This window comes from Poromitra crassiceps, assembly GCF_964638095.1.
Source record: "Poromitra crassiceps genome assembly, chromosome: 1".
Lineage (NCBI taxonomy): Eukaryota > Metazoa > Chordata > Actinopteri > Beryciformes > Melamphaidae > Poromitra > Poromitra crassiceps.
Window position 1 is genome coordinate 34793682 of NC_139623.1, and position 22348 is coordinate 34816029.

Consider the following 22348-nt stretch of genomic DNA (forward strand, 5'->3'; position numbering starts at 1 on the left):
TATTTAAATGAATAATAAAAACGCACCCATTAAGATTTTGCAACTTTTTTTGTTAAAGCTGAGGCTGCAGCTACAATGAACCAGCCCAGTCCCACTCCGACCCCCACCCCTCCTCCCTCTACTGCTGGTCCAAGCAGAAACCCCTTCACCATGGCAGCTAGTGGGAGAATGACTGAGGAAAGGATAAATGAGTGTCACCTAACCGTGACCAGGTTAATTTGTCTCTTTTCCCCCCCTTTCTCCTCTTAAAAATAAAAAGAACCGACAACAACCAGTCCCATTTGTTTCGGGGGGTTTTTCTCTTAAAAATAACAAAAAGTACCGATAAGAGTACCGTTAAAGTACCGGATCGATAAGCAGTATCGATAAGAGTACTAGTATCGTTAATTCCTTAACGATACCCATCCCTACTGTTAAATGCAAAATGCTCCAACAGTACAGTGTCAGAGTGCTGCTGTGTGAGCCAGCTCACCTGCTGGTACGGCTGAGGTGCTTGGGTGTAAGGCTGCGTGGCGGTCTGCATCGCAGGGTGCATGGGGGGGCTGCCGGCGCTGGGCGCGGCCGAGGTGTTCTGGTACCCGGGGGGGAGGGACGGGTAGTGGCCCAAGTGCCGGCCAGGGGGACCAGGCTGGGGCGGGCCAGCTGGAACGGAGACAGGAACAGAAACTAACTTAAGAGTCATATCAGTAGGAAGAAAAATAAATCAAATCTGTTCAGTAGTTCATTGATTATTTATTAGTAGGGTTAGTTATCAAAAAGAAATTCTGAACCCATACGGAAATCTAAGAATTGTAATGATAACAGCATGCCATGGCTTTGGGATGCTCCACTCATCAATTAGTTATGTATATTTGTGAAGCACTCAGGTCCCTGAGAACCAACTCAGTTAAAAGGTTCTCAACTATCTTGGACCTGTATTTGGCCTACTTTGATGAGGTCAAGAATGACAAGTGACTGAGGCTAGGGGTGACGGATGGCTCGCCCGGCTGGTATCTCATGGACCCCTTACATGGGATCCCATCCCGGACCCATACACATGATCTCTTACAAACACATAAGCACCTTATGCGGCTGGTAGCACATGTATGTTTGTTTGTTTGTTTTTTCCCCTTTGCTTTCTTTTCCTGTGTCTGAGCCTGTTTGTCTTGTATATTGTTCTATAATTTTTGTTTAATAAAATATATATAGAAAATTTTTTATTTGTGAAGCACTAAAGAAGGAATTTACTGTGCACATTTCAAAAGAAGGGAAATAATAAAGGTGTTTATTAATTTCCTCCAGTAATTAGCATAAGAATTGGTATTGACAGTTGAAATTGAATCAATAAGCAGAACCAGAGACAATGACGATTCACCAATACACAGTATCTGCTTTAACTGTCCCTTGTGCCATTAAACCAAATGCTAATGTGAGAGTCTCTAGACTTTACATGCGGTCAGTGTCAAAGCAGTTAAGTGACAGAAGCCGGCCTTACCCATTTTGTTGTCAACATGATTGTAGCTGTTTGGGGTGTGAGGGCCATTGCCAGCCACAGGTCCTGTGTCAGTATAAACAGACGTGATATGAATAGTTTCAGTGGCACAACCCGTTCCGCTACTTCCATCACAGTATGCTAACCACAGACAGTGGAGATGGAAGGAATTAAGCTAAAAGAAATGTGATTGAAATTGATAAAAAAGGGGTACTACTAATACACTACAGACAGCGCTGGGAAAAACGTGGAGAAAAAGGTCATGTTGAAAAATGGTGTAGGTTGTATCAAATAACTAGATTATCTAGACACGTGAAACATCTAGTTCTTTGGCAGCTACAGTATAAGTATATATATCGGTCATATGGGAGATGTGGTGAGAATGAATGGGAGAAAGATAGGTGATCAAACTACAAACAAGAAATAGACCTAAGTAGGGATGCACTGATATTAGGCAAAAATAGATATTGTAAATGAATCTCTGATAAAAAATAGGGCTGGGTATTGGCAAGGATCTCACGATACGATACGTATCACGATACTTGGGTCACGATACGATTGTATCACGATATATATTGTGATGCGATACATATTGCGATATATTGCGATATTCTACAGAATTTACTCAAAATTAAATAATAGAGCTAAAGATACAACACACTGTGTACCACCCAGGTAGTGTAATAATATGTACATCACTTTATAAGTTAGTGGACAAATTTAGTCAAAACTACTGAGTGTTGAGTGTTACTGAACGCATCGATATGGGAAATATCGATACAGTATCGATTAGGGGTGGGAATCACCAGATGCAGAGGCCTGGCATGGCATGGCCTGCAAAAAAAAGAAAAAAAAAAAAGAAAAAAAAAAAATTAATATCGCAATACTTGGCGTCCAAGTATCGATACAGTATCGGGAAATAAAATATCGCGATATATTGCCGTATCGATTATATTGCCCAGCCCTAATAACAAACAAGTAACATTTCAGAAATCAAAGCCAAGCCGTTTGATTTCCTGCCGTTTACACACATACAACTACTGTATGTCAGGAAAAAAAAGATTCTCTCTCTAACATTTTTGTCCAGTGAATTTTGTAACATTCTACATTGTCAAAAGTCATGGACCTCAGCTTGGTATCAGCCAATACTTAGAGCTTTGTATTTGGAATCAGTTTGAGTAGTGTTTCCCCTACAATTGTACAGGCTTGGCGGGGCCTGCCAGGCTTGAAGAAAAAATTACTAATAACATAAATGACTAATATGAATAATGACATCACAGTCTAATCCTAATGTTAATATTATCCAAATTTGGCTTCAAACGGCCAAAATTCGGTCGCCATCGAGGGTCCCCCCTCAGTGCCTCCAGGCCTGAAAAAAATTCTAGGGGAAACACTGGTTTGAGAAATCAGTGCATCCCTGGACACAATGAACAGCAGCACGGAAAGGACAGGATGAGCGCCACGGCACTGCCACTGACATAACAGCTAATAGCTATTGACAGACTCGGTCACACCTGGACATTCAATATCCCCCTCCTGGCAATCAGCCTCAGTGGGGGACAGAGTGCTGCCACACTGAGCTGGCATGGAGAGGAAGGAGGGAGGGAAACAAGCAGGCGATCAGAACAAAAAGCCTTGGTTTGTAGATGGACATACTGTCCCTGCCCCAAACATGGACATACTGTCCCTACCCCAAACATGGACATACTGTCCCTACCACAAACATGGACATACTGTCCCTACCCCAAACATGGACATACTGTCCCTGCCCCAAACATGGACATACTGTCCCTGCCCCAAACATGGACATACTGTCCCTGCCCCAAACATGGACATACTGTCCCTGCCCCAAACATATGGACATACTGTCCCTACTCCAAACATGGACATACGGTCCCTACCCCAAACATATGGACATACTGTCCCTGCCTTAAAGTGACAAGCACAGATCTATAATACGTTTGCAGTTCAAACACACCATCATACTTGTGGAATACTTGTTGCAGGGTTGTATGAACAGTAGGACACAGGCTTGCTGTCTGAACTGGTTAAACTCTTCAGACACTGTGCAACTGGTCTAAAATATCCTGTGATTGGTTGTGTAGTAGGGGTGTCGCGGTACATGTATTCGTCCCGTGAGTTCACGGTACGGGCATCACGGTACGTCGTTTCACGGTACGTGAAACGACACGATGAATACGTCAAATCCAGAAGCACCTAAACGCTGTTTGAACGCCATTGATTTGAATTGAATTAAACACCACAGAAGAACACACACCAAAACACCACAAGGGCCATAGAAATCCGCGTTCACAGAATGGAACGTTTTGTGGCGATAAGCTGTTTTGCAAATTCTGTCAACATCAAGCCAACGAGGTAAGCTTGCCAATGTAACGTTACGTAGCCGCGACAAAGTCCTTTATAGATGCGCGTTGCGGCTAAACGTTACATAACTCAAAGCTGTTAACTTGTAAACAAGCAACTTACATCGCGTGGGATGAAGCAAGATGCGGTGAGGAAGAGGGGATTACTCCTTGTCATGTTCCAATAATCCATTAGATGACCGAACGTAATCATATTATGTTAAACAAAACTCGCATCCAATAACGTTAAGGAGCTGACAGGGTTCTTTCCCGTACTTACTGGGAAAGTGAAACCCACCCCGTTGTCTGTCAGACAGTGGGGGTATTTCAACAGTTTCAACAGTAAGAAGTTCTTCTTCTGCCGTTTTATTCTTCTTCTACTGAACATGTAGGTATTTTGACATTGACTAAATAAATACTGCCGCCTAGTGGCCGCTTTTAGATAGGATTCCAAATTAGTGCTTAAATCAAACACATCAATAGGCTACATAAAACAAATACAACAGGGGGAGGGGTTGGTGGGAGTATTAGGCTACTCCACACATGCGCTCTGTTTACAAACTTGTGTACAATAAAGATTTAAAGTGGGGGGAAATGCCTTTGCCCTGTCAAATGATTTAAGAAATCATAGAAATTATGATATACATTTATATTTGTAATTATTAATATGGATATTGATGTTATAAGAAGGGGGTAGGAGTATATAAGTCTTTACTTCTTCCTACTCCTTTTTGAACATGTTGAGGTTGATCAATGATTGCATTTTCTTTTTAATTGTTATTTTTATTTTATTTTTTGTTGCTTACGGTAATTTTTATATCATGGCTTTCATTGATATGTTTTTATTTTTTGTTTTATCTGCAAGTTCAAAATAAAGATTATCAAATCAAATCAAATCAAATCAAATCAAACAGCTGGAATACAGACATCTGAGAGGGAGGCGCACCCCACACTTTGAAAATCACTGCTCTAGAGTAAAACCTTTTTGTGTGGATTGCCTAGATCTTGTTAAATAGTGGACATTTATTCGTTCCCACTTATTAGACACTATTTCTGATGGTAAAATTAGCGTAAAAAGCAGAATTCAGACAAATTAAAAGGGGAAAAAACAGAATTTGGGATTTGTTGCTTTTTTCCCCCCGTTTTCGTACGGTACCGTATTCGTACCGAACCGTGACCCCAAAACCGAGGTACGTACCGTACCGTGACTTTTGTGTACCGTGACACCCCTATTGTGTAGTCATTCCAGTTTATTGTCTTTGTTTATATCTTTGTGCTAACATCTCGCGGTCAACTCTTTCAAAATGATTTGCTTAAAGGCTGGCTTTATTGGTGTGAAATGTAAATCATGTTTAATGGACAACACAAGTAGCCTATACAAAAAATGTGTATGTGGCGTTGAAAGTATACTTTACAGGCATTGCACCTGAGAAACCAGGTAAAGAGAAAGATGCCAAGAGCCAGATTTGAGAAACTTACCATCTGCCTTGGGGGGTGGAGGGGTGGCATTGGTTATGGAGGGTCCAGTGGGTGGCGGGGTGGGTTTCATGGTTGGCGGGGGGCCTGTGGGTGGGGGTCCGTAGGGAGCCCTGCCTGGTTGGTACGTGTGGGGAGCCATGGGATTCATTGGTGGGGGAGCAGTGCCTGGTAAATAACACCAACAACAAAGAACAATCTTACAACAATCATTCTAGCGGTAACACACACGTAATATAACTTTCACCAACAACCTCCTCTCATCTAGGGCGGGGTATTGGCAAGGACCTCACGATACGATACGTATCACGATACATGGGTCACGATACGATTGTATCATGAAACATTGCGATACAATACATATATATACCGGTATATATAAATAAAAGTATTCTTATTGTGTCACTGAACAGATGGTTGTGCAAAAAATCGATATGGCGATATATCACGATATTCTTCTGAAATATTGATACAGTATTGCGGAAAAAAGTATCGCGATATATTGCCGTATCGATTTTATTGCACAGCCCTACTCTCATCCCAGGTGAAATTTCATTTTTAGTTGCATCAATTAGGCTGGATCATTCACAACCTATCAACATTACTGCTGCGTGCATCATGTAAAACAAGACCACTCACATGGCTGCTGCATGTCATGTAGCAGTGAGTTAGGACTAGGAGACATCGCTAATGGCTCATTTCCACCACATATAACAGCACAGTACAGCTCTACTCGACCTGGTCTTACTCATCTCTACTTGATATAGACTCTGTTTCCATAGCAAGTTTACTCGCCTCCGCCCACACCTGGTCGTCATAGCAACTGCATATCTGTCCTCCGCCCATAGCCAAAGTAGGCTATAACCTATAACGTTAAAATTAAATCCATACACGGAACTTTTCGATCGGTGGAATGAGACAAAAAAGCGAGACAAGCTGGGCCGCGCTGATACCAGCGGTGGAAATGGGCCATAAGTGTCTGTAACACTATAAGCTCTGAGTGGCGGTGAATACAGCTGGTGGTGCAACTGACCCACAGCAGACACACATCCACCACTATGGCCACACCAACATCAGAGGCAAGGCTGGACTCAAAGGTAAGATCAGGAGTGTCTAGCACTGGAAATCATGTTTAATATTAGGGCTGTGCCGATTCACTTATCTCCCGATTCGATACTATCACGATACTTGGGTGCCGATTCGATATATATTGCGATTCTTAAGTATTGCGATTCTACGATTATTGCGATTCGATATTACGATTTATTGCGATTTTTGTTTCTTTTTTCTTTTCTTTTTTCAGTTTGTTTTTTTACACTAGATTAGAACATGGGAAAAGTTGAATCATACACTTCTAGAGACTGTATATTATAGCATGAGTAGGGCTGGGCGATATAGTTAAAAAGCATATTGATATAACATCTTTCATATCAGTCTATATCGATAATTATTGATAATTTTAATTAATAAACAAAAAACATGAGAAGAAAAAGGTTGCATTTAGCCACTTTATTTTGAACCACCTTATTTTCAAGGCACACAGGTAGGTCTAATTTGTCACACACACACAGACATGAGTGCAACTGCAAGCAGTAATTTACAGACATGGTGACGTTTTACTTTGATGACAGCCTAACAGCCTAACGTTGCCAGCCTTCTAAAAGAAGGTTTGGTAACGTGTATTTCAGGGTTGTAGTGTTAACGTTAGGTGAATCAGAGGTGTGGAAAAGCCTGGGTTTTGCTGCTACAAATATGCCATAGGCTGTAGGGCTGGAGGGCGACCGCGCTGGGGACCGCGCGCCGGTGGTTGGACGAGAAAAAGCCTTGCCTGGCTGAAAATGCGGTAGGCTACATTTCTCCATATCAGTTTTATATACGCATCAAGACTCTCCGCCCAAGCAGAAGACATAAAAGTCATAAGCTTTGTGCTCAATAGATGACACAATTAATTATTCTTCCTGTCCCAAAGTACAAGTAAATCCTTTCCAACAGTTCAACTTTGTCTCTGCTGACAGAAGCGAATTGAGCTGCGGATGCCATTCCGTAAAGTAACGTTGCAGACATCCGTATTTGTGAAATTGGTGTCTTAACATTAACGTTAATTTCCCGGGCGCTTATTAATAGATAGGATACATGTTGACACGTTACGTTAACACGAATTGAAAGTCAACCACATCGAATTATTTGTAACGCTGGGTGAGATCAAACGAGTGGCGTCAGCGGAGGACCAAAATGCGAGACTCAATCATTAGCCAGGAATGGGTCTCGCGCTACTTTTTCTTGCTAAAATAAAGCTGATAATGTACAATTTGATTCAAGGGGGGGGAAACCCTTTCAGAGTACAACACAAACTGTCTATTTTCCTGCAACTCGACAGTGCTGCAGCCAGGAGATGTCGGGGCTCTCAGCTCTGGATCAAGGGATATGATTTGCTGTGTGTGAGTGGGGGCGGGTCATGGGGCGGGTGCACTCGGAGTTTGTCTGTTAAATGATTGGCTATTTCCGTGTCACTTGTACTAACAAGGTACATGATTGGCTGTATGAGCCACGGAGCAGAGGGAAGCGCTCTATATGTGATTGATGAAAGTGGGAGCATTTCATACATAAACAGAAAAAATGCGATTATCGATTCTGGAATAAAAGATCGATTCAAAAAATCGTGACATTAAAAATCGCGATACTTAGGTGAATCGATTTTTTCTCCCACCCCTATTTAATATGGTGTTGACGTTTATAACAACCCTTTTACGATGGAACTACAAGAATCTTCGAAACCATGTAGACTAACTACTCCAATTCAGGTTTGTTGTTGATTATTCATATAGTTGATCTACAGTTTTCTGTGAGGTCTTTGTTGTATGTAGCTAGCGGATATCAGCAAGCTGAGACATATCCACCCCGACGCTAAAACCAAAACATTACAGGCCAGGCTCTGGGCTGAGCTTGACCTGGTGAACTGACTAGAGAGCAGTGCCAGCTTCCCATCCCCCAGTCCTTACCAAAATATTGTGCACTTTGCGTGCTCCTTTCTAGCATATCGTGCCTCATTGGTTTGCCCTCGAGGTCGCAGATGCAGCTCGCCCGCTGCGCAACCTCGCCCACTCAACTATGCGCATGCACAGTTGAGCAATTGTGTGCCACGCCGCCGCCTGATTATAGTAGTGAGATGTGATCAAAGATGTTTGATGATGGCATTGTTTGTTTGAGTTGTAAAGTTGTTGCTTTTTACAGGCAGTTTCAGACTAACTAGGCCTATAATAGGCAACACATCACAACTGGACTTACATGTAGATTTGATTATCTTCTCTCTCATGAAACAATTACTAAAACCTTCCAATCAGGCAGGTTTGCAGCGGTTGAATTTTGGTGTTTTGGACCAGTAGGTATCCAGTACTTTTCTTTGATTATTATGGCTCTGAGATCTTAATAAAAACCCATCTCCTTAACCTATTTGCAAAACATCATAAAGGATATCACAATTAGAATTTAAAAAAAATGAAATAAATTATATATTTAAATGGATCCTCTCTATGGCATAGAAGCTCCTTGATTCCGATCCTTGTACTGATGTACAATGTACGGTAACATACTCTTTCACCTCTGTATTTGGTGCATATGCAAATACTTTTTGAAATTCTACAAAGCCTGTTTGCACAGTCCGCTAAAAATACAGTGTACAAAACATTACCATGCACTGACTGTAGCAAACTAAATAAATAGTGGGGGCGAGGTGAACCCTTTCACCTACCTTCTCCTGGCACAACAGCAAGTTAAGTGGACTGCATTTATGTAAGGCTATTAATGTAAAATAAATGTATTCCTCTGACCATAAGTGAGTAAATTATTTAAATATACCCCTGAGGAAAATGTCATCCTATATCACAACGTGGGACAAGACTTGAGATACCAGACCTGACAAATTATCCCCAGCTGTCTAAGAAATCACAGTTAGGGACAATTTTTCCGGGTTGGTTATTTATTCTTAGGAACACCAAGTAGTAACAGAAAAGGGAAATTTCCAATTATGAGGAAACAGGAAAAGTCAGTGTAGTGTAAGGAGGAACAGACTTCATTAGACTACTGAATTAAACTGGGGCTGCACAATTATGGCTAAGTTTGTGATATAAAGAACAACATTTTACTGTAATTTTTTGCGTCTTGTACCAGCATTGTGACGTTTTGTAGTGAAAATTCCAAATGAAATGTATTAATGAGAAAATATTTTATGATAATTGATTTTTATACAATAAAATCATTATATATAATTGCACAAAAACTTTCAACTGGGTCACAGCATGGCGTCTGCTCTGCTCTAAAAAAAAATCCTGTCAGGTTTTAAAATAATGTTGTGGTGCTACGCGAGTGGGATTCGCAGAGTACCAGGCAGCCAGCTGCTTAGTTGTGGAGCGGAGCGGACAATCCGATGCAGGAGTGCTGCCCGCCCGCCTGGAATCTCCGAGGGGCAACCCCTTACGTTAACGTTCAAGGTCAAGGTTCAAGGTTACTTTATTTTGTCTCCCAAGGGAGAAATTTGTCTTGGACATAGACCAGCAGCAAACATACACAGTACAGTGCACTACAAAACATTAACAATATGGCACACAGTGACACGTAAATCCCGTCACTCACCGACGTAATAAATAAGACACCTTAACTCCACCTCAGAGCCTTCTACCCCTCTGTCTGCCTTCCGCAAGGAGTCCATTGAGGAGTGTAATTGACAGAGGGACAAAAGAATACTATTATTAAGTACCTATTATATTTCCCCATACCTCCTGCCTGACGGCAGTAACGTATACTCTGGATGAAGTACATGAGAGGGGTCAGACACAATTTTCTTAGCCTGCCCAATGGTAGACTGCTCAAAAATGACCTGGGGGAGTAATGGGAGGTGTAGGCATCCCCATAATCTTCCCTGCCATTTTGACCAATCTAAGAATCTCAGCTCGTTATCCTGGAATGCGAGTTTAACAAGCCAGTTACATTTCTTTGCATTCTTAGACATTACAGTTTGCTTTATTTTGTATGTTACATACAATTGGCCAAGTTAGTAGTTAGTTTATGGGCTAGAAATTCTGCCAGATTACAGACACTAGGCGCCATTTTCTCCTTCATTTGGAGGAGAAAATTCTCCTGAAATGAAGGTTGATTGACAGTAATTATTCGCCATCCATCTAAACCACAATGAGATATAGTCCTAGAATTCATGTGTGAATGCTACCAACATGACTACAATCAACACTAGAAGCACAACTAGTAAGGGACGTGGAATCAAAGCTAAAATTACCCCACAAACAGCACTGCACTGCTACATCGAAATTACAGGCAGTTCTATAACATTCGTGTTTGGCCTTTGTACAAACGGACAGTAAATGAGTCTCTCTGCCTGGAAGTGAGACAGAGCGAGCACAGCAGCCAGCCAACCTGCTCAGCGTGGGAGCAGAGGGCAATGTCCAGCTCCAACACATCACTGCTAGATACGCATATCAGTAGCACATCATGGCAGCCAATGAAGGACATTAACAGGAAGGGGAAAAGCGCAGAATAAAAGTGTTATGGAATAGTTCTTGTTCCACACAAAATGAAATTTGGGAGGGTGGGGCACTATGGGACTGAGATTTTTATGAAACTCTTGAGAGATGCTGCATCTTGGCACTGTATTCTGGCATTTTGAATGACAGATAGGGTGGATGTGCCTGCTTTAATTAAAGATCAAAAAGTCAATGTCTGAAAGGCCATAACTCCCACTGGCCTGACTGGCCAAAACATCTTTTTACTGATTGGACCAAAGGGGACCAGCATTGTTCATGGGAGACAACATGTTTCATTTGTTATCATTGAGATGTTGTTTCTTCTTCGCATTATATTATTTTTCATACTGTAGCGTAGGGCTGATTATTTTGATAATCAATTAATCTGTTGATTATTTATTAGATTAATCAGATAAAAACAAATCTGTGGATTTTATTTCAACAATTTTATTTAAAAACTAAATGTTGTCCCAAATTGACTATATTAGTGCACAAAAGTGCTGCTTGACTGGACCAGAGCTGTCTAAACAATAATGAAAAATTATAAATCATTAAAAAAAGAACAATGTAAATCACTACCTAAGTCAGGGATACTCAACTTGCTTTGCCCGGGGGCCACTTTCGTGAAATGATAGAAGGCCAGGGGCCAGTTAATAAACAATCAATATACATTTTTCTGTAGCAGATTGTAGGTTTTTGGGGTGTCAGCCGGAGTTTAGTCAATGTTAGACAATGTTGTGCACACCGGATAGTTAGTTAGGTTAAGTACATACATAAATGCCTGGGTAGCGAGCAGACGGCGGTATTTGACAATTTAGCAGCTAAATCATAGATTATTGAAAGATATTCCATATTCCAGACTGAAATGCTATAACAGAAGTGGAGTATTGGCCAGAATGACATGAACATTTGGACACTTATTCAGCGGGTATCTTGCATGTTGCGTTCAGGTGCACTGTAAAAAATAAAAAATAAATAAAAATGCAATTCCATCGCGGGCCACACAGGGGGCGCCCGCGGGCCGCATGTGGCCCGCGGGCCGCCAGTTGAGTATCACTGACCTAAGTGTTAGGATTTTCTACGAGGGATCAGCCGAGCAGCATTTTGGTAAACAAACCGCATCACTGGGTGGAGACGGTAATGAGACCCTATGGAGCCAGCCATGAGTCTCTCACTCTAGCCCCGGCTATGCTATTTACATTTTAAAAACTGCGACAGTTCACACAACTTTAACTAAACATGTATACATCAGACTCTTGAGCTACTTCTGCTCTCACTCAAACTGTCAAAATATAAGCGATGTCATGTATAGTTGGTTCCGGGTGTTTTGCGGTGTCTAATCTTGTTTACAGTTCTGTAGTAACGTTAAACAGCTTACCCTGCTCATTTATGGAGAGATATATGTGTCTTTATTCTGTGACTGAAAGTTTACATCCTGTAACCAAAGAGTGTATCTGTGAGAAAATAAATCCACTTTGTAATCAAAAAATAGATCCGTAAGCAAAAACATAGATTTGAAAACAAAACTATCAACAATCCAATCAAAGAAAAATTTAAAAATAAAATTAAAAAAATATTTTTAGATTTTTCATTAATGTGAATTAAAAAAAGTTGCATGCAAACACAAACATTTTGTTCTCAACTCCAGACCATTTGTTTGCGAAACCATTACCTTTGCTTACAAAGCTCAACTTTTCTTTTGCGAAACGAAAAGTTTTGTTTGCAAAACCTGAGTTTTGCAAAACTTTTTCTGTTACAATAAGGGCGGGACCTACAGCAGAAAGAAGTAACGCACGTCCCTATTGGCCAGTGTCGATCGGAGTGATAGCTTGGCAACATCCAATCCAGTAAGAGACAAGGCGGAGGGCGGGCACTTGAACGGAAGTATTTCCTGAAGGAATCTCCATGCCATTTCAGCCCCAGTTATAACCACAGATTGAAGAGAGAAGCTGTGAGTATGTTCACACCAATGTTTTTATGTTTGGTCAGGTTACATGCACCGGTCCAAACATAAAAACATTGGTGTGAACATTCTCTCTTCAATCTGTGGTTATAACTGGCGCTGAAATGGCATGGAGATTCCTTCAGGAAATACTTCCGTTCAAGTGCCCGCCCTCCGCCTTGTCTCGTACTGGATTGGATGTTGCCAAGCTATCACTCCGATCGACACTGGCCAATAGGGACGTGCGTTACTTCTTTCTGCTGTAGGTCCCGCCCTTATTGTAACAGAAAAAGTTTTGCAAAACTCAGGTTTTGCAAACAAAACTTTTCGTTTCGCAAAAGAAAAGTTGAGCTTTGTAAGCAAAGGTAATGGTTTCGCAAACAAATGTTTTGGAGTTGAGAACAAAATGTTTGTGTTTGCATGCAACTTTTTTTAATTCACATTAATGAAAAATCTAAAAACATTTTTTTTATTTTATTTTTAAATTTTTCGTTGATTGGATTGTTGATAGTTTTGTTTTCAAATCTATGTTTTTGCTTACGGATCTATTTTTTGATTACAAAGTGGATTTATTTTCTCACAGATACACTCTTTGGTTACAGGATGTAAACTTTCAGTCACAGAATAAAGACACATATATCTCTCCATACTCATTGAGCCACGTTCGTCCGTTACGTTACTGTTTGTCCTCATTAACGTGGTGCGTCCGTGTCATGCAAGGTTGATTTTTATAGTTTGCAGCCAACACACGTTCTACTTTTACAGAATGTGAAGTGTTCCCATACTTAAGAGTGTATTTGGAAAGTTTTGGGCGCCTCTGCCATCTTAGCGCATCTTAGCATGGGGCTCCCATCTCGTCTCCATGGAGACAACACGTGGCGTAGTCAGCAGGAATTCCGTTAGCCGGCAATTGCCGGCTTGTGGGCGGTATCACATGCAGTGAGCCAGCAGATTGAAACGTCAACGGCCACAGTGGCCGGTTGGAAATACGCCAAAAAAATGTATTCATTCATTGACAGCATATTAAATAGCCTAATCTTGTGCGACCTAAATGCAATCATTAATAGCATATTATAGGCTATCCTAATATTGCGTGACCTATAAGATACGCAGAGTCAAGCAGATTAGACTACCGCTTCACAAACGAGCAGACACAGATAATTAATTAGAATTGCAACAGCGCTAATAATACAACGGCCAAGTAATCCGCAGTTCCGCACAGCTTAGTGGCAACTAAAGTGCAAATGGCTCTCCCATATAGGCTACCAAACGTGATTTTGGAATGAAATACAGTCGGGCAACAAGCGCGAGCGATTGATTGATTGATTGATTGACCCAACGTATGCTGTCAATTCACCGGAGGTAAAAAGCGCTCGTATGATATGAGGAGATTAATCAAAGTGCTTACCACAAAAAAAGCCAAATGTGAGCCGAGAGCGAGTGCAGGAGAGCTGACGCAGGTGCCATAGAGCCTTGCATGGGCCTCAAATCTAGGCGCCAGCCCGGCCCGGGCCCTACATGTTCGGGCCTGAGCCCGATGTGAGCCCTACTTCTTCCCCCCGAACCCTGTGTGTTTGATCCATTTTGAATAGCCTAAGCCTATCAAATCAACACTATACAAAGAAGTACATTAAAACACTTTGACACCACAATGTGTCAGTTCAATCATTAAAAAACAAAAAACAGCGAGGCCCGGCCCCGGTCCTGCTAGTGATGTGAAAATCGGCCCTAGGGTCGGGCCGGGTCTCACGGGCCAGAATGCAGGGCTCTAAGGTGCCAGTTGTGGAGTGGGAAAGATGAAGGTGCGTAGCCTAGGCCTATAGTGGAGATTCAAGTGGTGTGCTGTCTGCACTGACACTGTCGCAGTTATTGCTTTAGCAGCGTTGTTTTATCATCAATGTCCAGGCAAGATATTGACTGATAATAAGTGTCCACAAATGCAGGTAGATAGCTACAGTAGGAACGTGGCTTTCCTACCTGGCTGTGTGTATCCAGTGAGGGAGGTGGGGGGCATCCCTGGCACCAGGGGTTGCATGGCATTGTGGGAGACTGGACCTGGCAGTGCTGAGCTGAAAGCTGCTGACGACTGAGGCGGCGCTGGCGAGCTCGCCGCCGGGTTCACGTGATTAGCCATGGGGCCGCGGGGGGGCGTACTCATGGGAGAGGGCGCCCCCATCAGTGGGGGAGCCGTGCCGTACTGCCAGGCAGGAGCGGGGGGCTGCTGCTGGGGGTTTGGGTAGTAGCTGTTAGAAGACACAACAGGAGGTGGAGGGGTGGCCTGAGCAGGGGACATCCTGGGACCGGGGCTGGCCGACTGAGGGGGTGTGTGGGGTGGTGGACCCCCCATCGGAGGCCTGGTCAACAGGTTCTGGCTGGGAGGAGCCTGGTAGGAACTGATGGGCGGGACAGGTTGGTAGGAGCTGGCTGGGGGAACGGGCTGGTATGGCCCAGAGTGGTAGAGTCCGGGGCCAGGGGGCATGGGAGCCTTGGCCTGCATTGGGTTGTATGGAGCTGGGTGAACCATGTAGCCAACCCCTGGTGGCTGCTGCAGCGCTACTGGGTTCTGTGACGGACCTGTAGGACAGAGCAAGTAGAATAATGTCAGGTCAAAGAAGGTCCTTGATAATTAAAGAGGGTGGACTGAAATATTGACACACACATTTCAACAACTAAGTTTGAATATCTACTAGGGTTGGCACGATGGCCGATGGCATCGACCAGCGTGATTGGCCGACCCCCCATCGACCTCTGAGCCTTCTACATTGGATCATCGTGATTAATTATCTGTTCGAATTACATTTGTGCCGTTTTAATAATAAAACATACCAAGTCCACTTACCGTGACGCGTGGGGGATGCGCCGGCAGCATTAAACGAACGCACCCAGTTCAGACTCAGAGAAGCCTCCCCTCCCCCTCCTCCGCTCTACTGCTTCTCTGCACTGGGAGTGCTTGTTTAATGTCGCCGGGGCGTCTCCCGCGCATGAGAAGTCAGTTCTTTTGTTGTGAAAACTTTTAAGAGAAAGAAGAAACTTCACGTTCTTTCCTGTTTTCAACCCACAGTGAGTACAAGTCTTCAAATGTGAATTTAACTCGCCTATTTCCAAAGTGAAAGTTGAAGTTGATTGATACAGCACTAGCAATATTGAACGGCGCAAAACAAATAAGCTAACGTTACAGTCAGATCCTGACCAACAACGTGTGTGTTGAATTTAACTAGCTGGCAGAAAAGTGACCGAATTACTGGCGGATATAACGTTTACTTTCGCGTGGGCTTTTGAACCTAATAAGAGAGAGTTGAGGAGACTGGAGAGAGTTGAGAGAGAAATACAGCAGCAGTAGGCAGCAGCTAGGCTACTGCTAGCAGTACTGCTTGAGTTGCCTGGCTCTGCGCAGTAGCGTATGGCTCATTTCCACCGCTCTGCCTGTCGGTCTCATGAAGAGCTCAGCTGTCCTGCTTTTAATGTGCATTGCAGCAGCTGATGGCATAAATGACGATGCCATCGTTAATCACGATGTTTGACTGTGAAACAATCACGATGGATATTTTGGTGACATCGCACAACCCTAATATCTACTTTCACCAAAATGCTGATTGGGGGGGTGGGGGACTCATCCAAATTTAGTTTTTATTACTTAGTCTACTTTTTAAATTATTAAACTTGAAGCTGAGGCACAGGTCAAAAACGCAACGCGTTTCAACCTCTCTGGTCTTCGTCAGGCTGTACAGGCTCATACAGCCTGACGAAGACCAGAGAGGTTGAAACTAGGGATGTTCATTTTGAAAAATTTCCATAATCGAAAATCAGGGGAAATTAACGATCAATTATCGATTATATTAATAATAAAATAATAATATATATATATTTTTTTTTACAAAATGAATGCCTATGGCAGAAAATACGAAAGACAACGTGTTCTCCTCAATTAACTCTTTATTTCAATGTGTCTCCTCTCCAACACTCTGCTGTCCCCGGCGCATGCTTAAAACAGTTTTGTTGGCACAAAGGCCGGTGCCCAGCCAGAAAACTAGAGACTATATGAAGCTCCACCTCACGTTAGTCGGCTGTGCAATGGAGTGGGGCGAGGAGGAACGAATTCCACCCAAACCTAGTCCGCAAAAAAAAAAAAAAAAAAAAATTATAACAAAATCGATAAAAATTCCACATGATCGATTCCATTCCTTAACGATCAATTATCGATTTTCGATAAGTGATGAACATCCCTAGTTGAAACGCATTGCGTTTTGTGCCCCTGTCCATTGAAGATGTACATTGTTTAACTATTGTAGCAGACATGTACTTACGCACGTATTAAAACCTGTCAAAGTATCCAATAAGCTCTTTTTTCTCCTTTCTGATTCATTTTTGGCCTGCTGAGTTTCCTTGTGCCACATTTTTGCTTTTTCCTTACAGGTCAAAAAGTTGAATTTGAAAAGCAGTTGGCACAGTAATGGTAGAGGGGGGGCACGGGGCAGTGAGTGAAATGGCCAGTGAACTGACACAGCTCAGGTATAATCTCTTTACCTGGGTTTAATGCACCACAATCTGCCTGTAGTGACAGTGAGTACGGGGCTCTGAGCTGGGTCTGACCTACCTTGTCTGAACACAGTAGACAGACACCATCACTGCTTTTTCTAATCAGATATATCAACTTCCCTATGCTGATTAGCATAAGTGAAACAACTTTCAATTCAGAATACTAGGATTGGATATTGTGCTAGGCTAAAAGGGGACATTGGTTTAGCAATTTCCCAAATACTAAGTAGCAGTACAGTCTAGCTGGTGTATCATGCCATAGATGGACGCAAGATGTTGCTGAGATGTTGTTGTTGTCCCAAATCAGTAAAACAAATTGATCAGACTGGTTACTGCCGGTACTTCATATGGACCAATACATAATTAAATTATGATACTCTGAATCTGCCTTAAATCCACAACATCGGCGCATCCCTGCTTACCACCTAGGGGTAATTACATAATGGCAACAGATTCACTATCCACTTAGCCTTGCACTACTAACAGGAGAGCTAGGATACGTCGATAGAAGGGATTAGAAAACAACTCTTCTCAATGAGCAAAGAGGGATGAAGGCATATAATCCACTTCAAACAGTTGTCCTTCCTGAGACCAGGGAAAACCTCAAGAACTAAAGCTCCTGGTCAGGCGCAGCTCTTGGTCAATCAAACAGAGAATGGAGTGGGACCAGGAAGACCTCACAGTCAAATCAGAAATCAGCTCATTAAAAGGTAGAATGGAATGAATGGTAAAGGAAAATACTTCAAAATCAATTAATGGAAATCAAGAAACAAGGAGCCAATCAGCAGTGGAAAATAATGAAGTTTAAAGATGAATTCATATTAATCAAATCTTTTATTATAAACCTGCTGACAGGGGAATGTTTTGGAATGGTACGCACTTTCTGTAACTTAGGGTGTATTCACACCTGTAGGTCGTTTGCTTTGTTCCGATTCAGGTACTTAATTGATACAATTGTTGCATTTGTGCCTTGGTTCGTTTGTGTTCACACAGCCACAAATCAAACGGTCCAAATAGTATTGCCAAGCCTCCTGGATTCGCAAGGAGACACTCCGGTAGGCTAATAGCCTCTCGGGATGGAAAAAATAATTCCCAGAGATTTTCCTATATGATTATAAGAATGCGTTTTATTAGACCTACATTGTAGGCTATGTCGGGCGTGCACCGTGCGAGGAGAGAGAGAGAGAGAGAGAGAGAGAGAAAGGGGGAGGGATCGGGAGAGAGAGAGAGAGAGAGAGAGAGGGAGAATGCTATGTAGCCTATGTAAGCCTATGTATTTATTTAGCCTATTGAGGCTATCGGGAATTTGGAGCTAGAAGATCAAAGACCCTCGCAACTTCTGCTATTACTGTCATGGAGACTTAGCCTTACTGTCATGGAGACTTAGCCGAGACATAGGCTATATGAACACCTGTCCTGTCAGGAATAAAATATTAATAAATAATTTAATAATAACGGACATTTCGAGGAAGACATGCAATCAGTCTGATTGAACCAGACAATCTTATCACAAAGAAGGCTGGCTCTGATTACCACGACTTGTTTTCATTTATTGAATGGAGACCACCAGAGGTAAGTTGATTGAGTTCAAACTGCTGATGTGATGATCCAAAAATCCCCCAAAGTTTATCCATGCAAGTCACAAGTCGCCAAAACAGGATCTGAACGAAGATGTAAAAATGCCCGTTCTTCAGGCCATTACGCACAGCACAGCTGACTACGGCAGCTGGTTTATCCAAAAATGCACAGTTTCCTGTAGTTGTGGCGGATCGAGGTGGGATCACGTTCTCACCACAAACTAACCGCACTAGAGTTTGTTTAAAACGGACCGAGACCACCCTTTCTTGGCGATCTCGGTCCGCTTGTTTTGTCCCGCATCCGAGTGCAATTGCTGTGTTCACACTCCCCCAAACGAACCGCACCAAGGGGGAAAACGCTCTCTGTTTCGGAACAACTGCTCCAAACGAGATAGGTGTGAATACACCCTTATTGTATGCGCTTTGTGGGATGCTTATCCTTTTTTTTTTTACAAGTTCAGCACAGTGGCCTAAGAAGCCTCAGTGAGAATTTAACCCCAAACCCTGACAGCATTAGTGAGAATATGCATTCTGGGGTTTGTTTGTCATCCACCACACTGTTTTCATACTGATCAGAGCTTAAACAAGACAGCTAAAAGCCTTAAATGACTTAAATGATTCACAGGAGAAGAAAAAGATTAAGGATTAGAGGTTTTGACTGGAGTTCTCGACTGAGGCGTTATAAACTTGCGTCCTCAACCCTCAAGAACAAGAAAATGCCTCTACAAGCATCAATAAGAAAAAGCCCACAGTCACACTTTTGTCAGCTGTCAAGTGAGTGAATTCATCATTGTCTCCTAACTCTTGCATTCTTGGAAACACAATAGACATGTGTCAGCAGTCTGAAACTGAGGTACAGTAGGTTATGGGCTGAGGCTGAATAAAGTAAGTTATTCGGATCATATCTGGATCATCCCCAATGTGCCACATGTACAGTGAAACGTATGATACAAACACGCCAGGACTCCTAGCCTGCTGGATGTTCGTAGTGCACAACAGTGAGGGAACATAATAATATTGACTGATCTGATTACTCACTGACAACCCACGAAAAACCCTCAGCAGGGAAATATCACGGGACCCAAGCCAAAGCTGGATCGATGTATAGACATGACAGGAAAAGTTCCCTCAGTCGAATATGAGGGGTAACAGAGTAACGTTAGCTAAACGGGTTGAACTTAGCATCAGCTGAGAGCTAACGTTGTGCTAAATGGCTATTGGCGGGGCCACCTAATGCCTGGCGTTTACTGTAACGTTACTTATCCTCACTATCGATACGTTGTTGTTGGTTTGTCATCTTGACAAGCGAAAGTTCTCGCTTGTTAACGTTGGATAACTTAGCTACTTAGCATACCGACCGTTAGCTTTTCGACCGCCCTTCTGTCCAATGACTAGCTACTGCCTTGGCCGTGCCTACTACTAGCATCTTTAGCGAATTGTCAGTAGCCAAACATTTATCTGACATAAAGTAAGTAGCTAGCTAGCTTTAGATATGGCATAGCAAATAGGATGACGTTACAGTCAGTTAGCAAATTGACATGTAGACAGCTCAATCAGAGCCAACTGTTGCTAGTGTGTTAGCTTATTTACTAGCTAATTTAACTGGCTAACCTCACCTACCTATGTTAGACCAGACATGTACGAATTGATGTGAATTTGCTCACCATTCGCGTATGTCTGTCCTCCTCCTGCCCCATTCTGAGAGTTGAACCCCGTAGTTGACATCTTGAAATAGACACCGTGGTCTAATTCTGAGGTCTGGTTGGCGAATAGCTAGCTGCGTCTTTAGCTAACTAGCTGGCTAGCGCGGGGTAACGTAACCTGGCGACGCGATGAGATGTTCGATTAAACAGCGACTATTTCGCTGTCCCGTACTTTCTCAAAAGTAGTGACTGACTTGTTGACTATTACAGGACCATGGCTAGAGCCGATCCCCGTTCAACTACCTACGGTGTAGGCCTTGTCAAGATAAATCGTGTGAGACACTTCAGTTCTTCCACAGGAAGTTGGGATCACCCAGCAGGATCAACGTAAACCCTAAACCAGTCGGGCATGCGCAGTGTGTACACGTGGCATTTCCTCTTGTGCTCTGGAATTTCAGTGTACTGGAAACAAATATGAGTGAATGGAATCCCCGATTATGTCTGGCTATGCAATTTCGTTATTTTTTTCTTTCTTGTGTCATCAGTTGCGGCAGAACCAGTAAGACTGATTGAACATCAGAATGATCAACACCTCGCGTCCATCTCTCAGCAGCAGAGCAAGTTGAAACAAGTGACTGTGTGTAGAAAATATCATTCACGTGACTTTCCAAGACAGCAAAACGTTATCCGTCAAGTTGGAAATAACGATACTTCAGATCAGGGATGCAATAGTCACCTTTACGTGACCGCCACCTTTATCCCAAAAAATAGGTTGATTTTGAGTGGTTTTGTGTCTGCCCTGGTATCTGTCACCTTTTTCACTCTCCATGAGTTTGCATCCCTGCAGATGTTCCGTCATATATTTTAACCAGCCCAGGAAAATATTTTAGCGAAAAGTACCAATTAATATTGGTGTGATATTTTTCTAAAACGCGTTTTGTTCACCTACCGGAAAGATGACCGTGAAACAAAAACAGGAAGCGGCTAGGCAGATTCTTTTTTTGGGGAGGGGGGGGGGCAGAGTTGTTGGACAGCCATTGCAGTGTCGTGGCTCTCGGACTGTCAGGTAACAAAACACGAAAGCAGAAGAAGACCCGAATTTGCTGGCTGTCTTTTGACCGGGGACCCATTTTTCATGGTTAGAAAGGCGAACACAGTTAGTGAAATAATATACACGTAACTAACGGGTAAGTTATTGGACAAATTATCTCACAAAATATCGGAAAAGAGTGCGTGTGAAAGCTCGGCATCTCTGTTAGCTTATGCGGCTAGCAAGTTATGGCTGCTAATGATGCTATGCTAGTATTGAGTAATGAGTATATCAAGGGGCATCAAACTGTTGAACTGGAGATAGCTGGCTGGTGTGTGTTTTTCACACTAATATCTGCGAATTAGATGAAATGTGCTCTCGTTTTCACTAGTTCCAATTGTTATATGCGCAACCGTTAAGTATTTTCTAGCTAGCGGCTAGCTAGCTAATGTACCTGCCCCTTTTCTCACAGCGCTACTGGAGCCTGTTGATGCAACGTCGCCTCCTGGAGAACATGACACGTAGCTACTGGCTCCCAGCTAACGTTAGCCAACCTGTTAGCCGGCCTCACCCCAACATTGAGAGATAAACACGAAACCTCTGTTTGCTATGATTCGAATCTCTCCATCATTCCGAAACGTTTGCTTTTTAGAATTTCAGCCAGTGCGGAATTTGCTGGCGATCAGTGTAGCTAATGTCGCTGCTAACGTTAGCTAGCTAACGTTGAATGTGATTATTATAACAAGCCGGATCGAACCACATACATTCGTTTTATTTGA

General features: G+C 42.7%; 2 protein-coding genes across 2 annotated transcripts in view; one reads left to right on the forward strand and one right to left on the reverse strand.

Moving 5' to 3' along the window:
• sec24a (SEC24 homolog A, COPII coat complex component) overlaps positions 1-20899 on the reverse strand; it is a 76911-nt gene extending 56012 nt beyond the window's left edge. Inside the window, exons 1-5 of the mRNA XM_083649503.1 lie at positions 20561-20899; positions 14761-15357; positions 5314-5478; positions 1475-1537; positions 473-642 (exon numbers count right to left, since the gene is read on the reverse strand). Of these exons, the coding sequence (XP_083505629.1) occupies positions 473-642; positions 1475-1537; positions 5314-5478; positions 14761-15357; positions 20561-20621 (1056 nt within the window). The 5' untranslated portion in view covers positions 20622-20899. The remainder of the gene's footprint in view (positions 1-472; positions 643-1474; positions 1538-5313; positions 5479-14760; positions 15358-20560) is intronic.
• Positions 20900-21573: 674 nt separating this feature from the next.
• sar1b (secretion associated, Ras related GTPase 1B) overlaps positions 21574-22348 on the forward strand; it is a 28730-nt gene continuing 27955 nt past the window's right edge. Inside the window, exon 1 of the mRNA XM_083638777.1 lies at positions 21574-21726. The gene's annotated coding sequence lies outside the window, so the exon portion shown is untranslated. The remainder of the gene's footprint in view (positions 21727-22348) is intronic.